We start from the raw sequence: 26,280 nt of genomic DNA on the forward strand, positions 1-26,280 counted from the left end.
AGTCAGCTATTGTGATAGACCTGTGTATTCTAAGAGAGTGCAAGAGAAAAACTAGCTAAAAGTGGGTGGAAGAGTGACTACATGTTTCTATGGTTCACTTGTTTCCAAATATATGAAGTCTCTAACATCAAAATAAGGATGTCAGTACTTGACAAAAAACCAGAGAGGTATGTTCTGGTCAGTTTGAATAAGGAATGGCAAACAGTAAAGCATACTGTCAGCCAAGGAATTAAGTCTTTGATAACATCAATTAGGTCTAAGTTATAATGGCCTTCCATTCAAAATCTGGTTTAATGGTTAAACTAAATGTCATCTAGATTTATACATGCCTTCAAGTGGCATATGAATGATCTTCAATTGAGATAAAAGAGAAATGGTATTTCTACACAGCACATCTTAAGTCCTATACATCATATTTTGCAAAGTCTTGGCTAACTGTTGTCCATTAATGACTATGTACAATGTAACAATCTTTCAGAAATGGCATCATATATACACCAAACTTGCAAATTTTGCAGAGCAGATTTCACAAGCTTATAGCTTGAATTTAACTATTGTACACAAATTCAGAGGAAGTAAAGTTACCGAGTCACACAGCAAATAACTGAATTTTGATAAAAGCGAAAAAAATTGTTTCAGAGTTCTAAGAGCAAAACCAAAATTCTTACCAAAAAAAGTTTATTATTTTGGCAACCAATCTAACTGTCTATCCATCTGTAGTGCGAGGTAGTACCAAGAAACAGACAGAAAAGGTCACATCCACTCACACTGTCATGTGTAATGCAATGAAACCACAGCTCTCTATCCACATCTGGGCCCCACAAATGTTTCCATAGTTTATCCCAGATGTTCACATGCCCTGGTTCAATCCACCGACAGCATGTCGACCCCAGTAAACCACATCATTCTAATTCACCCTATTCCATGCCTTTCATCCTCCAGCTTGTTCAGGCCCTGATCGTTCAAATCTTTTTCACTCTATCCTTCCACCTCTAATTTGGTCTCCCACTTCTTGTTCCCTCCACCTCTGACACATGCGTCCTCTTTGTCAATCTATCTTCATCCATTCTCTCCATATGTCCAAACCATTTCAACACACCCTCTTCTACTCTCTCAACCACACTTGACTTATTACCAAACATCTCTCTCACCCTTTCATTACTTACTTGATCAAACCAACTCACACTGCATACTGTCCTCAAACATTTAATTTCCAACACATCCACCCTCCTCCATACAACCCTGTCTACAGCCCAAGCCTTGTGACCATATAATAATGTTGTAACTGCTATTCCTTCAAACACACCCATTTTTGCTCTCAAGGATAATTTTCTCTCTTTCCACACATTCTTCATTGCTCCCAGAACCTTTGCTCCCTCCCCTACCCAATGACTCACTTCCACTTCCATTGTTCCATTCACTGCCAAGTCCACTCCCAGATATCTTCTAAGACACTGCACTTCCTCTAATTTTTCTCCATTTAAACTTACATCCAAACTAACCTGTCAACCCTGCTGAACCTAATAACCTTGCTTTTATTCACATTTACTCTCAACTTTCTCCTTTCACACACTTCTCTAAACTCAGTCACCAACTTCTGCAGCTTCTCATTCGAATCTTCCAACAGAGCTGTATCATCAGCAAACAACAGGTGACTCACTTCCTAGGCCCTCTCATCCCAAACAGACTGCATACTCGCCCCTCTCCAAAACCCTTGCACTCACTTCCCTAACTACCCCATCCGTAAACAAATTAAACAACCATGGGGACATCACACAAACCTGCTGCAAACAATTCATTGGGAACTAATCACTCTCTTCCTACTCATACACATGCACTACACCCTTGATAAAAACTTCTCACTGCTTTTAGCAGCTTACCTCCCACATCAAATATTCTTAAGACATCCACGAAGCATCTCTAAAGCATCTCTATCAACCTTATCATGTGCCTTCTCTAGATCCATAAATGCTACATACAAATCCATCTGTTTTTCTAAGTTTTCACCAAGGCTGTAAGGCATCTGTGCGAATAGGAAGAGAGGAGAGTGACTGGTTCCCAGTGAATGTCAGTCTGCAGCAGGGGTGTGTGGTGTCCCCATGGTTTATGGATGCAATAGTTCTGGAGAGAGGGGCGAGTATGCAGTCTGTTGGGGATGAGAGGGCCTGGGAAGTGAGTCAGTTACTGTTTCTCGATGATACAGCTTTAGTGGCTGATTCGAGTGAGACACTGTAGAAGTTGGTGACTGAGTTTGGAAAACCATGTGAAAGGAGAAGGTTGAGAGTAAATGTGAACAAGAGCACTGCTTCTACCAGCTGAACTCCCACACCTTATACTCTAAACACCTTCCACCAAGCATCTCTATCAACCATATCATTTGCCTTCTCCAGATCCATAAATGCCAGGAAACAGACGAAGAATGGTCCATCCACGCATTATATTTATTTACATTTATTATGCTTGGTTGCTGTCTACCACGTTAGCGAGGTAGCGCAAGGAAACAGACGAAAGAATGGCCCAACCCACCCACATACACATGTATATACATACACGTCCACACACGCAAATATACATACCTATACATCTCAACGTATACATATATATACACACACAGACTTATACATATATACACATGTACGTAATTCATACTGTCTGCCCTTATTCATTACGTCACCACCCCACCACACATGAAATGACAACACCCTCCCCTCGCACATGTGCGCAAGGTACCGCTAGGAAAATACAACAAAGGCCGCATTCGTTCACACTCAGTCTCTAGCTGTCATGTATAATGCACCGAAACCACAGCTCCCTTTCCACATCCAGGCCCCACAATACTTTCCATGGTTTACCCAAGACGCTTCACATGCTCTGGTTCAATCCACTGATAGCACATGACCCCGGTATACCACACCGTTCCAATTCACTCTATTCCTTGAACACCTTTCACCCTCCTGCATGTTCAGGACCTGATCACTCAAAATCTTTTACACTCCATCTTTCTACCTCCAATTTGGTCTCCCACTTCTCCTCGTTCCCTCCACCTCTGACACATATATCCTCTAGGTCAATCTTTCCTCATTCATTCTCTCCATGTGACCAAACCATTTCAAAACACCCTCTTCTGCTCCCTCAACCAAACTCTTTTTATTACCGCACATCTCTCTTACCCTTTCATTACTTACTCAATCAAACCTCCTCACACCACATATTGTCCTCAAACATCTTATTTCCAGCACATCCACCCTCCTCTGCACAACTCTATCTATAGCCCATGCCTTGCTACCAAATAACATTGCTGAAACCACTATTCCTTCAAACATACCCATTTTTGCTTTCCAAGATAATGTTCTCGACTTCCACACATTTTTCAACGCTCCCAGAACTTTTGCCCTCTCCCCCACCCTATGATTCACTTCCACTTCCATGGTTCCATCCGCTGCCAAATCCACTCCCAGATATCTAAAACACTTCACTTCCTCTAGTTTTTCTCCATTCAAACTTACCTCCCAATTGACTTGTCCCTCAACCCTACTGTACCTTATAACCTTGCTCTTATTCACATTTACTCTTAGCTTTCTTCTTTCACACACTTTACCAAACTCAGTCACAAGCTTCTGCAGTTTCTCACCCGAATCACCCACCAGCGCTGTATCATCAGCGAACAACAACTGACTTACTTCCCAAGCTCTCTCATCCACAACGGACGACATACTTGTCCCTCTTTCCAAAACTCTTGCATTCACCTCCCTAACGACCCCATCCATAAACAAATTAAACAACCATGGAGACATCACGCATCCCTGCCACAAACCAACATTCACTGAGAACCATCCACTCATATCCACATATATACACATAAATACCCATACATGTACATATACATATCAACATATACACAGATGTATACATATATATACAGATGTACATATTCATACTTGCTTGCCTTCATCCATTCCTGGCACAACCCCACCCCACAGGAAACAGCACAGCTACCCCACTGCTTCAGTGAGGTAGCACTAGGAAAAAGGCCACATTCGTTCACACTCGGTCTCTAGCTGTCATGTGTAATGCACCGAAACCACAGCTCCCTATCCACATCCAGGCCCCACAGACCTTTCCATGGTTTACCCCAGACACTTGACATGCCCTGGTTCAGTCCACTGACAGCACGTTGACCCCGGCATACCACATCGTTCCAATTCACTCTATTCCTTGCATACCTCTCGCACCCCTGTATGTTCAGGCCCTGATCACTCAAAATCTTTCTCACTCCATCCTTCCACCTTCAATTTGGCCTCCCGCTTCTTGTACCCTTCACCTCAGACACATTTATCCTCTTCATCAATCTCTCCTCACTCATTCTCTCCATATGTCCAAACCATTTCAACACACCCTCTTCTGCTCTCTCAACCACACTCTTTTTATTTCCACACATCTCTCTTATCCTCTCATTACTTAATGAAACCACCTCACACCAGATATTGTCCTCAAACATTTCATTTCCAAAACATCCACCCTCCTCCTCACATCCCTATCTATAGCCCAGACCTAGCAACTATATAACATTGTTGGGACTACTATTCCTTCAAACATACATCATACAGCCCTGCCTCACACCTAAATGTACACAAAAACTTTTGCTCAACTCTCCATCCACTGTTACACATGCATTTGCTCCTCTATAGAAGGCTTTCACACCATCCAACAATTGTCCCCCTACCCCATATATCCTTAACACATCCCAAAAAGCATTCCACTCAACTCTGTCATATGCTTTCTCCAGATCCATAAAAGCTGCATACAACTTCTTACCTTTCGCTAGATACTCTTCCACGGTCATCTTTACCACAAAAATTTGATCCATACATCCCCTACCTTTCCTAAAACCCCCTTGCTCTTTACTTACTCTGCATTCAGTCACTTCCATCACTCTATCAATCAACATTCTTCCATATACCTTTCATGGTATACTTAACAGACTTATTCTAATAAATTTTTTAGGATCTCTATTCACTTTTCCTGGTATACTTAACAGACTTATTCTATAAAATCTTTCAGGATCTCTAATATCATCTCTTGCAATACTTACTTTGTATTCTCTCTTGGCACTTTTGGTAAAAACTTTCACTTGTCTTGCAACTGTGTTAAATTGCCTTGTAATATTTGGGTCATTGTCCAGTTTCTTAAGCTTACAGAGTTTACTTCTGTGCCATTTAGCTATTGCGCTATCTTGGGAGTACCATTCATGCTTGCTGTTTGTTTTATTTTTTCTGCAGTACATGGGAATGAATGTGATTTGATGATGCATAACCTAACGTTAAAAACTGGCCTATAATTCCTTTGGGCATGAACAAACCACGGTGAGACTCATTAATAAGTAGCATAACCCATTAATATCCGTCCTTTTAAAAGAGGTAACAATACTGGTTTTAGGGGAGTCAGTTTTCATATTAAAGTTGAACCTAACCACAAGTGCCTAGAAATTCTCCAACATGGTATTAGTAACTAAGAACTCTGAGAGTGCAAAAACTCAGTTGAGTATATTAGCTCCCCTCATTGGCTTGGTGACAGTTTGGTTGAGAAAATTGTCTACAATAAAGCTGATAAGTCAAGCAGATTCACTCTCTACACCTTAGATAGTCTACCAGTTGATTTCTGGAAAATTAAAATCCCCAAGAATGATTGAGTCTTTATCCTGTACTGCTCATTGTAAACTCTCATACATAACAGTACTGCTCTTTGTAAACTCTCATACATAACAGTGTCAATATCTACTGGCTGACTGGGATGTCTATAAATGATGTTTATGTAAAGTTTAGAAGATTCTGCTAATCTAAACACACAAGTGTTCAACAGCAGCAAATGTAGTTGGAATGTCGATGGGGTTTAGATAAGATTTTACATACAGTGCAGTTCCTCCTCCTTGACTGTCTCTGTCCCTTACAAATCATTTTTACTCTGGTAGACTATACCCACTAATCAGATTGTTGTTTTCTGTCTTCAGAAATGTTTCTATCAAACCAACGATATCAACATGTTCGCTGTTTACCAAACAATGCAATTCAGCTATTTTGTTTCAGATGGATCTTATATTCATGTAAAGTCCTAATTTCTTTGAGTAAATTTCTGTAGGAGACTGGTGGAATGGTGTGATGACCAATTATTTCTAAACGAAGGTGTGAAGAGCCCCCAAGACCTACATCCCTAATGTCACTGTCTGTTGGGGTGGGGAGATGATTCGATCTGACCTCCACTGTGTGACGTAATATGACCTGACCTGACCTCAACTGCCTGTCTGAAGTGGTCAGCACACTGACTTCTATTGGGTCTCAACTAAAGTCTTTTCCCTGTAATTGTAAGGTAATTTGTTCTTAGATTTGTATTGCTAAGAGTTCTGCCCCATTATTGTTGAGGTGAAAGCCATCATTGCTGTACAGTTCCTTGTCTTCTATGAATTCAAGCCATGGATCTAAAAAAAACAATGTTAGCATCTGTACACAAGCTTTTCAGTCTCTTATTTACACTTAGCACTCTACTTATGGCATAGTAACCTACATTAAGTTGTGGGGAAGTTCCAACTATAGCAATGTTATCTGATCTATTTTTCAGGGTGTCAATCAGCTTGTTGTATTCTTCTAAGATAACTTCTGAATTTTTCTGCTCCCAACATTCACCACTAAATGTGACTTTTTAGTTGGTACTTTAATGTCATTAACCTTTTGGTTAAGATGGGATTTTGTTTAATGTGGGAAATTCTGGCACCATGGAAGATGTGGACTGTTCTCTTAGCTCTTACATTTCCCATCTAGAGTTTACCTAGATTTCTTACCAATGAGTCGTATATAATTATAGAACAGTCTTCTTTGCTCATTTCTTGCAAGTCGTTGAGTACTGCAAATCGACTCCTCATGTGTATGAATGAAGGGGGTGGGAAAGTGGTCCCAAGAAGAAAAGGGGAGGGATCAGCAGGATGGATAGCTGAGAGAGAGAGAGAGAGAGAGAGAGAGAGAGAGAGAGAGAGAGAGAGAGAGAGAGAGAGAGAGAGAGAGACATGGTGTATGGAAACTGGATTGAATTCAAACATCATATGAATAGATATGGAGAAATCAGGACTTGTTTCTGACATTAAGAATTGTGTAATGTGGACCTCCACATCATATTTCATTTAAAATAAGGTACATTCAAAAATGATATTTCAAAAATAAATCAGCATCATAATATCTAACATCAATACTAAGCTATACAAGACACTTACCAGTATCTTCCTCTTCCTCTCTATATTCATACACATAATAACCAATGTTGCTTGGAGTAAACTGGTTTGTTGTATGGCTATACACAGGAACACTATAAGCTCCTTCCAACTCAATCTCTGAGCCTTTCTCACTGCTGTTACTTGGAAGGTCACGGTTACAACGTCCAGCTTCCCAGTCACTGTGCTGGTTTGTGTCACTTAGGTCCAATCCCCACAGCTAAAAAGGGGATTACAGTTTCTAAAGCATGAATCTTCATAATAAGTCACTTAATTACTTAAAATATATGAAGACACTTTGATTTATGATCATTTCATTAAGAAAATAAGAAATTAATTGTTCAGACAGCTTTCTAAAATATTCAAAATGAAATATAAACTGACTAAGGTAAATAGCATGAGTCAAGTTGTGAACAAACCTCATCACTACATGTGCATGTTTCAGAATCAATACTAGGAGAGCAACATTTATGTGGTTGTGGACTCAGCAGAGAAGTCCCTAGTGAAGGACGGAGAGTGGAAGATGAAGCAGTTGAGAGTGAAGATACGATGGCTGGTTGAGACCGTGATTCTGGAGATACAGCTGCTTTGGAGACAGTGATGAGTGAGGGACAAGCTGGGGCACTCGTAGCTTGAGCAGCAATTGGGTTTGCCCCAGATGTGACACATGAAAACAAAGCTTCAGTGTCCACATCCTCCTCTTCTGGTGTAGTGTAAAACTTTTCTGCATCTAGGAGAAGACATACAATTGCCAGATGTCCTAACTGTGCAGCTCGACCCAATGCTGTCCGTCCACATGACGGAAGCACATTTACATTGGCACCTGTGAGCGTTATATATATATAAACACATATATCATATGTGATAAAGGAGGTTACAGCCAGGGGGTATGGTGTCCCCGATGTTATGCAAATGGAGTAAAGCAATTTGGTAGTACGATGAAAGAGGAACAATAACTTGAAATAAGTGGTTAAAAAGATGCTTACTTGGGATTAAGTGGCAGCACAGTTATGTCCAAACCATTTCAACACAACCTCTTCTGCTCTCTCAACTGCACTTTTTATTACCACACATCTCTCATACCCTTTCATTACTTACTTGATCACCACATATTGACCTCAAACATAAAATTTTCAACACATCTACTCTCCTCCGTACAACCCTATCTATAGCCCATGCTTTGCAACCATATAATATTGTTGGGACTACTATTCCTTCAAACATACCCATTCTTGCTCTCTGAGATAACGTTCTCTTTTTCCACACATTCTTCATCGCTCCCAGAACCTTAGCCCCTCCCCCACCCTTTGAATCACTTCCACTTCCATGGTTCCATTCAACACTAAGTCCACTCCCAGATATCTAAAATACTTCACTTCCTCCAATTTTTCTTCATTCAAACTTATATTCCAACTAACTTATCCCTCAACCTTGCTGAACCTAATAAGGGTAAGAAAGATGTGTGGAAATTAAAAGAGTGTTGTTGATAGAGCAGAAGAGGGTATGTTGAAATGGCTTGGACATATGGAGAGAATGAGTGAGGAAAGATTGACCAAGAGGATATATGTGTCAGAGGTGGAGAGAACGAGGAGAAGTGGGAGACCAAGTTGGAGGTAGAGTGTTAGAGTGAAAATGATTTTGAGCGATTGGGGCGGCATGCAATGAATAGAGTGAATTGGAACGATGTGATATATCAGGGACAATGTGCTGTCAATACACTGAACCAGGGCAGTGAAGCATCTAGGGTAAACCATGGAAAGTTTTGTGGGGCCTGGATGTGGAAAGGGAGCTGTGGTTTTGGTGCATTACACATGACAGCTAGAAACTGAGTGTAAATGAATGTGGTCCTTTGTTGTCTTTTCCTAGCACTATATCACGCCCGTGTGGGGGAGGAGGGTGCCATTTCATGTGTGGCAGGGTGGCGACGGGAATGGATGAAGGTAGCAAGTATGAATATGTACATGTGTATATATGTACGTCTGTGTATGCATATGTATGTATACGTTGAAATGTGTAGGTATGTATATGTGCATGTGTGGCCGTATATGTGGGTAGGTTGGGCCATTCTCACGTCTGTTTCCTTGCACTACCTTGCTAATGTGGGAGACAGCGACTAAGTATAATAGAAAAAATAAATAAGGCATTTTCAATCACTTATCAAGTAAAAGACTAAAAAAATGGATTACTTATAATCATATGACTAATAATTATATTACTAAAGACAAAATACAGTTACTAAACAATAAAAACCTTTCTTCAAGAGGTCCATGACTGCATCTACATCTCCAATATTAATAGCCTCGTACAGCATATCTGCCATTGCTGCAAGCGTGGCCATCGTTGGTTATGTAGCACCATCAGCTTTTGTATTAGGCCAGATCTTGCACATATCAGCCTAAAAGAAAAAATTTACAGGTCTTCAGTAAATATATTTTTTTAATTTTGCTTTGCCGCTGTCTCCCGCGTTTGCGAGGTAGCGCAAGGAAACAGACGAAAGAAATGGCCCAACCCACCCACACACACATATGCACACACACACACACGTCCACACACACAAACATACACACCCACACATCCCAACGTACACACATATATACACACACAGACACACACATATACACACATGCACACAATTCACACTGTCTGCCCCTACTCACCCCCATCGTCACCCCGCCACACACGGAATAACATCCCCCTCCCCCTCATGTGCGTGTGGCAGCGCCAGGAAAAGACAACAAAGGCCCCATTCATTCACACTCAGTCTCCAGCTGTCATGCAATAATGCCTGAAACCACAGCTCCCTTTCCACACCCAGGCCCCACACAACTTTCCATTCTTTACCCCAGACGCTTCACATGCCCTGATTCAATCCATTGACAGCATGTCGACCCCAGTATACCACATCGATCCAATTCACTCTATTCCTTGCCCGCCTTTCACCCTCCCGCATGTTCAGGCCCCGATCACACAAAATCTTTTTCACTCCATCTATCCACCTCCAATTTGGTCTCCCTCTTCTCCTCGTTCCCTCCACCTCCGACACATATATCCTCTTGGTCAATCTTTCCTCACTCATTCCCTCCATGTGCCCAAACCACTTCAAAACACCCTCTTCTGCTCTCTCAACCACGCTCTTTTTATTTCCACACATCTCTCTTACCCTTACGTTACTCACTCGATCAAACCACCTCACACCACACATTGTCCTCAAACATCTCATTTCCAGCACATCCATCCTCCTGCGCACAACTCTATCCATAGCCCATGCCTCGCAACCATACAACATTGTTGGAACCACTATTCCTTCAAACATACCCATTTTTGCTTTCCAAGATAATGTTCTCGACTTCCACACATTCTTCAAGGCCCCCAGAATTTTCGCCCCTCCCCCACCCTATGATCCACTTCCGCTTCCATGGTTCCATCCGCTGCCAGATCCACTCCCAGATATCTAAAACACTTCACTTCCTCCAGTTTTTCTCCATTCAAACTCACCTCCCAATTGACTTGACCCTCAACCCTACTGTACCTAATAACCTTGCTCTTATTCACATTTACTCTTAACTTTCTTCTTCCACACACTTTACCAAACTCAGTCACCAGCTTCTGCAGTTTCTCACATGAATCAGCCACCAGCGCTGTATCATCAGCGAACAACAACTGACTCACTTCCCAAGCTCTCTCATCCCCAACAGACTTCATACTTGCCCCTCTTTCCAAAACTCTTGCATTTACCTCCCTAACAACCCCATCCATAAACAAATTAAACAACCATGGAGACATCACACACCCCTGCCGCAAACCTACATTCACTGAGAACCAATCACTTTCCTCTCTTCCTACACGTACACATGCCTTACATCCTCGATAAAAACTTTTCACTGCTTCTAACAACTTTCCTCCCACACCATATATTCTTAATACCTTCACAGAGCATCTCTATCAACTCTATCATATGCCTTCTCCAGATCCATAAATGCTACATACAAATCCATTTGCTTTTCTAAGTATTTCTCACATACATTCTTCAAAGCAAACACCTGATCCACACATCCTCTACCACTTCTGAAACCACCCTGCTCTTCCCCAATCTGATGCTCTGTACATGCCTTCACCCTCTCAATCAATACCCTCCCATATAATTTACCAGGAATACTCAACAAACTTATACCTCTGTAATTTGAGCACTCACTCTTATCCCCTTTGCTTCAGAGTATATATATATATATATATATATATATATATATATATACTCTGCACTGTAAAGAATCCTTTGGTAGTTATCAGAATCTATTAACTAAAACATATCAAACACATCCACTTTCTGAAAAAGTACCAAATAGATGCTCAGACTCATGCTTACCCAAAAGGAAAGAGAAAAAAAGTTTCAATAATTAGTCTAGGGTATTAAGGGTCCATCCATAGTCTTCTTCCAATGCTGGAAGTTATTTCTGTGGTGCCCTTAAACTTCATAACAACATAACAGGATAAATGTACAACTTAGACAACCTACATTATATAAATTCCTTTGACATATTACGAAATATATTTCGCTGATAAGGTCAGTCGAATTTGCAGAACTTCACTTGCATACTCGAGTTAAAATGATTCTTAGACCTGAAAATGACCGCAATAGTATAATACTACACCATATACAACAGTCTTCCCAAGCTCATTATAATATAAGTTCATAGTGTTTTGTTGTTCAGATGCCAATTATACCTGAGTAAACCTCGATTTCCCCGGAGGAGGTTCCATTGATAAGTTGCCCAACCTACGTTCGACCCATAGTAAACAACTGCAAGGAAGACGACACTGGACAGTGTAGCAGCTTCTTGAATTCGATTGTGTGATGACGAGTATCTTATTCATCAGCTCTTGTATATGTGGTAAAAAATATTTTTTCTGATTACATCCATATATTTTGTTGTATTTCTAAGTTATTATGAAGTGTCAGCTACTTGCTACAACATTCATCAGTTCATATAAATAAAAATACCTAGATATTGCCATTAGAAAATGGGGATCTTAATCCATCAAACTTAAGTAGTAAATGTAACCGCATAACTTGAAACGAACAGTAAAAGAAATGTATAATTATCATTTATTACAATTCATTCACTATTTTCTTTCACTTATTTTGAATAACAAAGAGGATCTACCTAATACAGTAGACACCAAGTACATTTACAATATATACCTGTTAACCTAGTACAAGAGTGTTAGCTCCCGCTGGTATAATGGGAAAAGACAGTCATGGAATTATAAGTTGTATCAAGGAACTAATGTAATCTCTTTATAAATGTGGAGACTGCGAGAAGTCTACGATAATACCGGTAACATAGTTCTACAATACGAACAAGGTTGTGTCGCCACAACGACCTGCAAATACTGTTACAGAATTATCAGTATGCAGGTCGCCAAGTGCTATCCAACAGTTAAAACCCTTCCAATCTTCCTATGTTCGATCATTCTTATTGAGGAATCATATATTGTAGCCCTTGATACAGTGTTAGACTTGCAAAAAGTTTGTTCTGCAAGATCGTTTCTCTTCCCCCACGTCCACCACACTGTTCTGTTGTATCAAGCTTCATTGTAGGCGGCTCATTTCCGGTATTGCTTATGGATCACCTCCGTTCTGTTTCGCTATCAAAAGATATATCTCACCATCTGTCCTGTCTCCAAAGCTCTTACTCCTATTCGTAAGCAAGTTTTTCTCTTTACCATCTAACCAATGTATTCAGATGAACGTCGACAATGGCGCATTCCTGAGTCCCTTTCAGGACCATTCCTCCCCTTAACCGATGACTACATCTTGCCTGAGCCGCCTCCATGCATGCCTCTTTGGAGGATGTAGAAGTACAGTTTTCATTTGGACAGTCAAAACATAGATGAGCTTAAGGCTTGTAAAACCTTATTTCTACATACTTTTCTCTCTATAACTTCCCTGTCTTCATTGATAGCACCGTAATTAAAGCGCTCGACACAATGTAACATCTAATCTTGTAAATACTATTGACAGAAACAGGAAAGTCTGCTTGTAAGTTGGTAAGAATGTAGGAGTCTGTGTAGATAAAGAGAATTTTGATCTGAACAGTTGCCCTTGTGAATATTATTACGAGTCTTGTAGCATATCTTTTGGAGCTCCACAGGGAAGTATTTTAGGACCACTATTATTTTTATGCTATGCAAATGACGTGAAAATTAGTGTCTCATACCAACTTTATACTGACATCATTCTAATCGTATCGCACAAGGATGCTAATGTTATATCCACACATCCTCTACCACTTCTGAAACCACACTGCTCTTCCCCAATCTGATGCTCTGTACATGCCTTCACCCTCTCAATCAATATCTTCCCATATAATTTACCAGGAATACTCAACAAACTTATACCTCTGTAATTTGAGCACTCACTCTTATCCCCTTTGCCTTTGTACAATGGCACTATGCAAGCATTCTGCCAATCCTCAGGCACCTCACCATGAATCATACATACATTAAATAACCTTACCAACCAGTCACCAATACAATCACCCCCTTTATTTAATGAATTCCACTGCAATACCATCCAAACCTGCTGCCTTGCCGGCTTTCATCTTCCGCAAAGCTTTTACTACCTCTTCTCTGTTTACCAAATCATTTTCCTTAACTCTCTCACTTTGCACACCACCTTGACCAAAACACCCTATATCTGCCACTCTATCATCAAACACATTCAACAGACCTTCAAAATACTCACTCCATCTCCTTCTCACATCGACACTACTTGTTATCACCTCCCCATTAGTGCCCTTCACTGAAGTTCCCATTTGCTCCCTTGTCTTACGCACTTTATTTACCTCCTTCCAGAACATCTTTTTATTCTCCCTAAAATTTAATGATACTCTCTCACCCCAACTCTCATTTGCCCTCTTTTTCACCTCTTGCACCTTTCTCTTGACCTGCCTCATTCTTTTATACATCTCCCACTCATTTGCATTTTTTCCCTGCAAAAAACGTCCAAATGCCTCTCTCTTCCCTTTTCACTAATAATCTTACTTCTTCATCCCACCACTCACTACCCTTTCTAATCAACCCACCTCCCACGCTTCTCATGCCACAAGCATCTTTTGCGCAAGCCATCACTGCTTCCCTAAATACATCCCATTCCTCCCCCACTCCCCTTACCTCCTTTGTTTTCACCTTTTTCCACTCTGTACTCAGTCTCTCCTGGTACTTCCTCACACAAGTCTTCTTCCCAAGCTCACTTACTCTCACCGCTCTCTTCACCCCAACTTTCTCTCTTCTTTTCTGAAAACCCCCTACAAATCTTCACCTTCACCTCCACAAGATAATGATCAGACATCCCTCCAGTTGCACCTCTCAGCACATTAACATCCAAAAGTCTCTCTTTCGCGCGCCTATCAATTAACATGTAATCCAATAACGCTCTCTAGCCATCTCTCCTACTTACATACGTTTACTTATGTATATCTCGCTTTATAAACCAGGTATTCCCAATCACCAGTCCTTTTTCAGCACACAAATCTACAAGCTCTTCACCATTTCCATTTACAACACTGAACACCCCATGCATACCAATTATTCCCTCAACTGCCACATTACTCACCTTTGCATTCAAATCACCCATCACTATAACCTGGTCTTGTGCATCAAAACCACTAACACACTCATTCCGCTGCTCCCAAAACACTTGCCTCTCATGATCTTTCTTTTCATGCCCAGGTGCATATGCACCAATAATCACCCATCTCTCTCCAGGAGGGTGAAAGGTGTGCAAGGAATAGAGTGAATTGGAGTGATGTGGTATACCGGGGTCAATGTGCTGCCAATGGATTGAACCAGGGTGTGTGAAGCGTCTGGGGTAAACCATGGAAAGTTCTGTGGGACCTGGATGTAGAAAGGGAGCTGTGGTTTCAGTGCATTATACATGACAGCTAGAGACTGTGGCCTTTGTTGTCTTTTCATAGTGCTACCTCACGCATATGCGGGGGGAGGGGGTTGTTATTTCATGTGTGACGGGTGGCGGTGGGAATGAATAAAGGTAGACGGTATGAATTATGTACGTGTGTATACATGTATATGTCAGTGTGTGTATATTTATGTATACGTTGAGATGTATAGGTATGTATATTTGCATGTATGGACGTGTATGTACATACATGTGTATGTGGGTGGGTTGGGCCATTGTTTCGTCTGTTTCCTTGCGCTAGCTTGCTAACGCGGGAAACAGTGACAAAGCAAAATAAATAGTAATAAAATAAATATATGTACTGATGAAGTAACAACGAAGAAAGTTAAACTGTAAGAAATGGGTAGATGCAGGGTGATAACCAATTAAGGTTAGGGATATTTCCTTGGATATTTTAAATGGCAGAATTTTGGGTATGGAGTCGAATGACTGGACACCAATACTTTACTTTTACTTGCATTTACCTTCAATTGCCTATGCTTACACACATTATAAAACACACTTACACCCTTCCACAACTCCTCTTCAATCTCAGCAAACAAATCCAAAAAAAGGCTTGTCACTAGCCTTCATACCTAACCACCACACTACATCTCTGCACCCTCTTTCTTAAGTTTTACTTTCACTTATCACTCCATCCATAAATATATAAAAAGCCTTTGTAACATCACACCGCTCTGCCTTACACCCACATATATGCCATAACTTTCTATCATCTCTTACAGATGCATTTGCTACTCTGTAGAAGGCATTCACACTTCAAACAATTGTCCCCCTACCCCATATATCCTTAAAACATCCCATAAAGAATTCCACTAGACTTTCTCCAGATCCATAAAAGCTGCATACAGCTTCTTACCTTTCACAGTCATTTTCATTACAAAAATCTGATCCGAAAACTCCCTTGCTCCTCACTTATTCTGTATTTTAGTCACTTCCATCACTGTATCAGTCAACACTCTTGCAAACACTCTCCCTGGTATACTAAATAGACTTATTCCCCTGTATTTGTTACATACATCCTTAGCATTTTCCCTTTGCGTAAAAGAATAGTAATAGCTTTCAACCAGTTCTCCGGCACAACCTTATGTTTACATGTTAAATCACGTTTCAAATTAATCTACTCTGTCACACTTTCTCCTCCATACTTCAGTGTTTCAGCCATGATCCCATTCACTCCAGGGGCATTTCCTCTCTACAACTTCATTATTACTCTTTTACCTCCCTTCTTGAATAGGCCCATGGACTTGTATCCTCTTCCTTCCATCCTCCATACCCATGCATGTATCAATTGCTGCCTTACCTTCTCCCACATTCATGGGCTCTTCAAAATACTTCCATCATCCTTTTACCTCCTCCTTTTGATTCAGCAACTCCCCTTCCTTACTTCTCACTTTAATATTTCCACTCTTACATCCACCTATTTCTTTCTTCATCTCCTTGCTGTACAAGTTCTTATTCTCCCTTAATTTTTCACTCAACTTTCCTCCAAAGTCTTCATCTGCTCTTTCTTTGCTTTCCTCTATCAGCTTCTTAACATTCTGCTTACACATCTTATATTCTTTTCTCCTTTGCTGTACTTCTACTAATACTTTCCTTTTGAGCAATATACCATATGCCTTTTCTTTACATCCACAGCAATTCTAGTCTCATCCGTCCACCATGCATTTCCCTTTTTATTCTTACATGCCATGACCTTGTATCCAACTACTAATTCTACAATCTTTAACAATCTTTCTCTAAACATTTTCAACACCTCATTCATACATGACTGCTTCCTACATCTACTGTACATCCATCTAAACTTTCATTCTCCTTTCATATTCTCCCTTACATTCCTTCTGATTCATCTTCTCACTTGCCAACACTTTAACTCTCTATTCTTCCTTACATCATACCTCCACTTCTCCCTAATCCTCATCCCTACAAAAACTGCAAAATGGTGTCTCTCCAAAGGATCCTCTCACAACTCTAGCATCTAGCATAGCCTTTCTTAACCTCTGATCCACTGCCTCTCTGTCAATCATACCTTTTTTTTCTTCTCTTCCATCATTTCTCATCTATATATACCTGTGAATCATTATCTGCTGAAAAAGGGTATCTGCAGAGTATAAATGCTCAGCACAAACATCCACAAGATAACTTCCATTCTCATTTACTCCTGGCACTCTCCACTTAACTATATTGCCAATTTCATCATATCTGTCTTCACATTCATATCACCCATTACAAACACCTTTCTCTCCTTCAAAACCACTTATACAGTCACTCAAATTTCTCCAGAAATGCTTCATTTCATCCTTATCTCGCACAGTCTTCATATTCACAAGCATACATACACATACCAGTGCATAGCATACTTCACAATTCCAATCTTCCCTTTCACCCATACTATTCTTGATCCATTACATCCTGTAAAACCCCCCATACTCTCAGTGATAGCAAAACTACACATCCCTCTTTCCTTCTTTCCTGATAATTTTTATTAATTCCCGTCCAAGCCACTCCTTCCTTGCCCTCCCATGATTTGCATTCATTATTTCCATTTTCACTCCATACTCCCTGCCCAAGAATATGTTTCCCCAATCCCAAGCACATCCAAACTATAACTTTTTAAATTTTTCCACAAGCTCCCCCTTTTACTTTCATATCATCTCATTTACATTCAGAGCCATCACCCTCAATCACTTATTCCTTTTATTCCCCAGCATAACTGGTAGATTCCAGTGCTGCTTCTTAGCATTTTGTGCCTCATCCCTTTGTCAGGCCACTGGCAGAGGGCAACTCCACCACGGTGTTTCCCAGAGGCAGCAGGGCGCTACCTTGCTGATGCAGGAAACAATGATTAAGTATAGAAAAAAAAAATTATAATAATAATGCCTTCTCCAGATCCATAAATGCTACATATAAATCCATCTGTTTTTTAAGTATTTCTCACACATTCTTCAAAGCAAATATATGATCCACACATCCTCTACCACTTCTGAAACCACACTGCTCTTCCCCAATGCCTTCACCTTCTCAATCAATACCCTTCCATATAATTTCCCAGGAATATTCAACAAACTTAAGTCTCTGTAGTTTAAACACTCATCTTTATCCCCTTTGCCTTTGTACAATGGCACTATGCATGCATTCTGCCAATCCTCAGGCACTTCACCATGATCCATGCATACACTGAATATCCTTACCAACCAATCAGCAACACAGCCACCCCCTTTCTTAATAAATTCAACTGCTGTACCATCCAAACCTGCCACCTTGCTGAATTTCGTCTTCCACAAAGCTTTCTCTACCTCTTCTCTCTTAACCAAACCATTCTCCCTGACCCCTCTTGATTCACACACCACCCTGACCAAAACACTCTACATCTGCATCATCAAACACATTCAACAAACATTCAAAATACTCGCTCCATCTCTTTCTCACTTCATCACTACCTTTCACTGATGTTCCCATTTGTTCTCTTGTCTTGTGCAAGTTATTCATCTTTTTCCAAAACATCTTTTTATTCTCCCTAAAGTTTAATGATACTCCCTCACCCAAGTTCTCATTTGCCCTCTTTTTCAGCCTTTTGCATCTTCCTCTTCACCTCCTGTTGCTTTCTTTTACATCACTCAGTAATTTGCACTCCTTCCTTGCAAGTATTGTCGAAACGCCTCTCTATTCTCTTTCATTAACAACTTTACTTCATCCCACCACTCACTACCCTTTCTAATCTGCCCACCTCCCACCTTTCTCATGCCACATGCATCTTTTGCACATGCCATCACTGCATCCCTAAATACATCTCATTCTTCACCCACAACCCTATCATTTGCTCTCACCTTTTGCTATTCTACACTCAATCTCTCCTGGTACTTCCTCCCATAAGTCTCTTTTCCAAGCTCACTTACTCTCACCACACTCTTCTCCCCAATATTTTCTCTTCTTTTTGAAAACCTACAAATCTTCACCTTTGCCTCCACAAGATAGTGATCAGACATCCCTCCAGTTGTCCCTCTCAGCACATCTGAAGGCATATGATAGGGTTGATAAAGATACTTTGTGGAAGGTCTTTTCACAACTGATAGTAATGAAAAGTTTTTACCAAGGATGTAAGGCATGTATATGAGCAGGGAGATAGGAGAGTGATTGGTTCTCATTGAAGGTTGGTCTGATGCAGGGGTGTGTGATGTACCCATGGTTGTTTAATCAGTTTATGGATGGAGTGGTAAGGGAGGTAAATGCAAAAGTCTTGAAGAGAGGGGCAAGTATGCAGTCTGTTGGGATGAGAGGGCCTGGGAAGTGAGTCAGTTGTTGTTTGCCAATGATACAGCTCTGGTGGCTGATTCTTGGGAGAAACTGCAGAAGCTAGTGACTGAGTTTGGAAAAGTATGTGAAAGTTGAGAGTAAATGTGAATAAGAGCAAGGTTATTAGGCTCAGTAGGGTTGAGGGACAAGTTAATTGGGATGTAACTTTGAATGGAGAAAAATTGGAGGAAGTGAAGTGTTTTAGATATCTGGGATTGGACTTAGTAGTGAATGAAACCATGGAAGTGGAAGTGAGTCATAGGGTGGGGAAGGGGGCAAAGGTTCTGGGAGTGATTAAGAATGTGTGGAAAGAGAGAATATTTCAGAAAGTGGGATTGGACTTAGTAGTGAATGAAACCATGGAAGTGGAAGTGAGTCATAGGGTGGGGGAGGGGGCAAAGGTTCTGGGAGTGATTAAGAATGTGTGGAAAGAGAGAATATTTCAGAGAGCAAAAATGGGTATGTTTGAAGGAATAGTAATTCCAACAATATTATATGGTTGTGAGGCATGGGCTAAAGATAGGGTTGTACAAAGGAGGATGGATGTGTTGAAATGAAATATTTGAGGACAATATGAGGTGTGAGGTGGTTTGATCGAGCAAGTAATGAAAAGGTAAGAGAGATATGTGGTAATAAAAAGAGAGTGGTAGAGATAGCAGAAGAGGATGTGTTGAAATGGTTTGGATATATGGAGATAATGAGTGAGGAAAGGTTGACAAAGAGATATATGTGTCAGAGGAGGAGGGAACAAGGAGAATCAGGAGACCAAGTTGGAGGTGGAAGGATGGAGTGAAAAAGATTTTGAGTGATAGGGGCCTGAACATGCGGAAAGGGTGAGAGGTGTGCAAGGAATAGTGAATTGGAATGATGTGGTATATTGGGGTCAACATGCTAGCAATGGACTGAACCAAGGTATTTGAAACATCTGGGATAAACCATGAAAAGTTCTGTGGGGCCTGGATGTGGATAGGGAGCTGTGGTTTTGGTGCATTACATCAAGATTGAGTTTGAATGAATGTGGCCTTTTTTTTTCTGTTTTCCTGGTGCTACCATGCTGATGCAAGGGATGGTGATGCTGTTCTTTGTGGTGCAGAGTAGGGCTGGGAATAGATGAAGGAAAGTATATATGAATATGTACATGTGTATATATATATGTATATGTCTGTGTATGTAAATATATGCGTATAAGTCAATTGGGAGGTAAGTTTGAATGGAGAAAAACTGGAGGAAGTAAAGTGTTTTAGATATCTGGGAGTGGATCTGGCAGCGGATGGAACCATGGAAGCGGAAGTGAATCATAGGGTGGGGAAGGGGGCGAAAATCCTGGGAGCCTTGAAGAATGTGTGGAAGTCGAGAACATTATCTCGGAAAGCAAAAATGGGTATGTTTGAAGGAATAGTGGTTCCAACAATGTTGTATGGTTGCGAGGCGTGGGCTATGAATAGAGTTGTGCGCAGGAGGGTGGATGTGCTGGAAATGAGATGTTTGAGGACAATGTGTGGTGTGAGGTGGTTTGATTGAGTAAGTAATGTAAGGGTAAGAGAGATGTGTGGAAATAAAAAGAGCATGGTTGAGAGAGCAGAAGAGGGTGTTTTGAAATGGTTTGGGCACATGGAGAGAATGAGTGAGGAAAGATTGACCAAGAGGATATATGTGTCGGAGGTGGAGGGAATGAGGAGAAGTGGGAGACCAAATTGGAGGTGGAAAGATGGAGTGAAAAAGATTTTGAGCAATCGGGGCCTGAACATGCAGGAGGGTGAAAGGCGGGCAAGGAATAGAGTGAATTGGATCAATGTGGTATACAGGGGTTGACGTGCTGTCAGTGGATTGAATCAGGGCATGTGAAGCGTCTGGGGTAAACCATGGAAAGTTGTGTGGGGCCTGGATGTGGAAAGGGAGCTGTGGTTTCGGGCATTATTGCATGACAGCTAGAGACTGAGTGTGAACGAATGGGGCCTTTGTTGTCTTTTCCTAGCGCTACCTCGCACACATGAGGGGAAAGGGGGATGGTATTCCATGTGTGGCGAGGTGGCGATGGGAATGAATAAAGGCAGACAGTGTGAATTGTGTGCATGGGTATATATGTATGTGTCTTTGTGTGTATATATATGTGTACACTGAGATGTATAGGTATGTATATTTGCGTGTGTGGACGTGTATGTATATACATGTGTAGTGGGGGTGGGTTGGGCCATTTCTTTCGTCTGTTTCCTTGCGCTACCTCGCAAACGCGGGAGACAGCGACGAAGCAAAATAAATAAATAAAATATGTTGATATGTTATCCCTGGGGATAGGGGAGAAAGAATACTTCCCACGTATTCCCTGCATGTCGTAGAAGGTGACTAAAAGGGAAGGGAGCGGGGGGGGGGCTGGAAATCCTCCTCTCTCGTTTTTTTTTAATTTTCCAAAAGAAGGGACAGAGAAGGGGGCCAGGTGAGGATATTCCCTCAAAGGCCCAGTCCTCTGTTGTTAGCGCCACCTCGCTAACGTGGGAAATGGCAAATAGCATGAAAGAAAAAGAAAGATGTTGATATGCATATGTATAAGTATGTGCATGTATGTATGTATGTATGTATGTATGTATGTATGTATGTATGTGTGTGTGTGTGTGTGTGTGTGTGTGTGTGTATGTTGTGTGTGTGTGTGTGTGTGTGTGTTTATATGAATGGATTGGTGTTTCTTCATCTGTTTCATGGTGCTACCTTGCTGACACTGGAAACAGCAATCAAGTATAATGAATAAATGTAAAATAATATAATAATAATAATATTCCTGGGGACAGGGGAGAAAGAATACTGCCCACGTATTCTGTGCATGTTGTAGAAGGTGACTATAAGGGGTAGGAGCAGGGGTCTGGAAATCCTCTTCTCCTGTTTTCCATTTCCTAAAGGAACAGAGAAGGGGGCCAATGGAGGACTTTTCCCTCTAAAGCATTGTCATCTCTTCTTGACGCTACCTCGCTAATGAAGGAAAAGGCGAATATTCATGAAAAAAATAATAGTAATATTATTGAAATAAAACATATACCCAAGAAGCCAGTGAAATGGTGGTAGGACCTTAACTCACATTGATGTATCAAATGTGATGTAAATACTTCCCTAAGAGAGCTCTAAAATGCCATGACACATGTAATCATACCTATTTCCAAAGGAAACAAAGTTGGCATTTCAGAATGATTTTTTTGTTATACTCTTGTGAACATAGTGTTAGGCAAAGGTGTCATACTACTGATTTATGCAGCAAATGCTTCTTCTGATTTTTAGACACTCTAATTTATGCATGTCCGTAAGTCTTCACATAAACTTTTCATTGGTTTGATAACTATAGCTTTAAAAAATCCTATCCTCTACAACAATTTACAACTCAGACGTCAGATAAAGAGGTGCAACATTCTTTACAAAAAACGTCATTTTTCTCCAACTCTCTGCAGTTTAAGAGAAAACTTCTTCCCATTTGTATTTGAGACTCATAGCTTTTCATCATGAATCTAAGTTTGGAATGGACAGCTTGAACCTAAGTAGCACCCACTGTGCAGACTGAATTTCATTCAAGGACCCCTGCCACTGAGAGTGGAAGTAATGTACTCTTTGTTTCAAAATAATATTTGGCCTAGACAACCTGGTCCACAGTAAGCAGTTTTTTAAGGATGCTAAATGCCCAGATGAGATCCATGTTATCTTAACAAAGGTAAATTAGAAAGCAAGAAGTCTTAAACATTATCAAGTGCAGAATATAATCCTGAACTAGAATACAATCAAAAAGTGCAATGACACATCATAGGATTTTCACTTTAATATATTTCTAAAAATGATATAGACAGAACATATACAATAGGAAAATTAATTCTCATATTCAGATACATATTTTGTGATGCTGCAACTACTAAAAATTTCTAATACAGAAAAATTTTGAGAAAGGGATTATTTTTCAAAACAGAAAAAGGTGCAATCTTTTAAACAGCTTAAAGTGATGATCATGGTTTTAAATATTCATCATAAATGTTTGCTTTCCCTACAATATTGATAACATGTGCAGCTTATACCTGAGCAGGTATTTTATGTTTAATACTTGAATAAAATATCTGGTTTCCATGCATTATACATGACAGTGAAATATTTAAGTAAATGTGAGCATATAAGGCCATTTCTTCATCTGTTTCTGGACTCATCTAATGAATGCAGGAAATGGTGAACATGGAGAAAAAATATTATATTGTTATATTATACTTTGTTGCTGTCTCCCGTGTTAGCGAGGTAGCGCAAGGAAACAGATGAAAGAATGGCCCAACCCACCCACATACACATGTACATACATATACGCCCCAACACTCACATATACATACCTATACATCTCAATGTATACATATATATACACACACACAGACATATACATATATACACATGTACATAATTCATACTGTCTGCTCTAATTCATTCCTGTCACCACCCCGCCACACATGAAATGAAAACACCCTCTCCCTGCATATGCACGAGGTAGCACTAGGAAAAGACAACAAAGGCCACATTCGTTCACACTCAGTCTCTAGCTGTCATGTATAATGCACCAAAACTACAGCTCCCTTTCCACATCCAGGCCCCACAAAACTTTCCATGGTTTACCCCAGATGCTTCACATGCCTTGGTTCAATCCACTGACAGCACGTCGACCCCAGTACACCACATCGTTCCAATTCACACTGTTCCATGCACGCCTTTCACCCTCCTGCATGTTCAGGTCCCGATCACTCAAAATCTTTTTCACTCCATCTTTCCACCTCCAATTTGGTCTCCCACTTCTCCTTGTTCCCTCCACTTCTGACACATATATCCTCTTTGTTAATCTTTCCTCACTCATTCTCTCCATGTGACCAAACCATTTCAAAACACCCTCTTCTGGTCTCTCAACCACACCCTTTGTACTACCACACATCTCTCTTGCCCTTTCATTACTTACTTGATCAAACCACCTCACACAACATATTGCCCTCAAGCATCTCATTTCCAGCACATCCACCCTCCTCTGCACAACTCTATCTATAGCCCACGCCTTGCAACCATATAACATTGTTGGAACCACTATTCCTTCAAACATACCCATTTTTACTTTCCAAGATAACGTTCTTGACTTCCACACATTTTTCAACTCTCCCAGAACTTTCGCCCCCTCCCCCACCCTATGATTTACTTTTGCTTCCATGGTTCCATCTGCTGCCAAATCCACTCCCAGATATCTAAAATACTTCACTTCCTCCAGTTTTTCTCCACTCAAACTTACCTCCCAATTGACTTGTCCCTCAACCCTACCGTACCTAATAACCTTACTCTTATTCACGTTTACTCTCAGCTTTCTTCTTTCACACGCTTTACCAAACTCAGTCACCAGCTTCTGCAGTTTCTCACCCGGATCAGCCATCAGCGCTGTATCATCAGCGAACAACAACTGACTCACTTCCCAAGCTCTCTCATCCACAACAGACTGCATACTTGCCCCTCTTTCCAAAACTCTTGCATTCATCTCCCTAACAACCCCATCCATAAACAAATTAAACAATCATGGAGACATCATGCACCCCTGGCACAAACCAACATTCACTGAGGACCAATCACTTTCCTATCTTCCTACACGTACACATGCCTTACATCCTCGATAAACACTTTTCACTGCTTCTAACAACTTACCTCCCACACCATATATTCTTAATACCTTCCACAGAGCATCTCTATCAACTCTGTCATATGCCTTCTCCAGATCCATAAATGCTACATATAAATCCATTTGCTTTTCTAAGTATTTCTCACATACATTCTTTAAAGCAAACACCTGATCCACACATCCTCTACCACTTCTGAAACCACACTGCTCTTCCCCGGTCTGATGCTCTGTCCATGCCTTCACCCTCTCAATCAATACCCTCCCATATAATTTCCTAGGAATACTAAAAAACTTATACCTCTGTAATTTGAGCACTCACTCTTATCCCTTTTGCTTTTGTACAATGGCACTATGCAAGCATTCTGCCAGTCCTCAGGCACCTCACCATGAGTCATACATACATTAAATAACCTTACCAACCAGTCAACAATACAGTCACCCCCTTTTTTTTAATAAATTCCACTGCAATACCATCCAAACCCGCTGCCTTGCCGGCTTTCATCTTCCACAAAGCTTTTACTACCTCTCCTCTGTTTACCAAATCATTCTCCCTAACCCTCTCACTTTGCACACCACCTTGACCAAAACACCCTATATCTGCCACTCTATCATCAAACACATTCAACAAACCTTCAAAATACTCACTCCATCTCCTTCTTACATCACCACTACTTGTTATCACCTCCCCATTAGCCCCCTTCACTGATGTTCCCATTTGTTGGCTTGTTTTACGCACTTTATTTACCTCCTTCCAAAACATCTTTTTATTCTCCCTAAAATTTAATGATACTCTCTCACCCCAGCTCTCATTTTCCCTCTTTTTCACCTCTTGCACCTTTCTCTTGACCTCCTGCCTCTCTCTTTTATACATCGTTCAGTCATTTGCATTATTTCCCTGCAAAAATCACCCAAATGACTCTCTCTTCTCTTTCACTAATAATCTTACTTCATCCCACCACTCACTACCCATTTTAATCTGTCCACCTCCCACGCTTCTCATGCCACAAGCATCTTTTGCATAAAACATCACTGCTTCCCTAAATACATCCCATTCCTCCCCCACTCCCCTTACCTCCTTTGTTCTCGCCTTTTTCCATTCTG

At 40.7% G+C, this 26,280-nt stretch overlaps 1 protein-coding gene across 1 annotated transcript in view; it reads right to left on the reverse strand.

Annotated features, from left to right (window-relative positions):
- Positions 1-12,204, reverse strand: part of LOC139766864 (uncharacterized) — a 113,508-nt gene extending 101,304 nt beyond the window's left edge. Inside the window, exons 1-4 of the mRNA XM_071695859.1 lie at positions 11,978-12,204; positions 9,506-9,650; positions 7,675-8,078; positions 7,259-7,475 (exon numbers count right to left, since the gene is read on the reverse strand). Coding sequence (XP_071551960.1) covers positions 7,259-7,475; positions 7,675-8,078; positions 9,506-9,593 — 709 coding nt within the window. The 5' untranslated portion in view covers positions 9,594-9,650; positions 11,978-12,204. The remainder of the gene's footprint in view (positions 1-7,258; positions 7,476-7,674; positions 8,079-9,505; positions 9,651-11,977) is intronic.
- Positions 12,205-26,280: the final 14,076 nt, after the last annotated feature.

Source organism: Panulirus ornatus, chromosome 58, assembly GCF_036320965.1.
Source record: "Panulirus ornatus isolate Po-2019 chromosome 58, ASM3632096v1, whole genome shotgun sequence".
Classification (NCBI taxonomy): domain Eukaryota; kingdom Metazoa; phylum Arthropoda; class Malacostraca; order Decapoda; family Palinuridae; genus Panulirus; species Panulirus ornatus.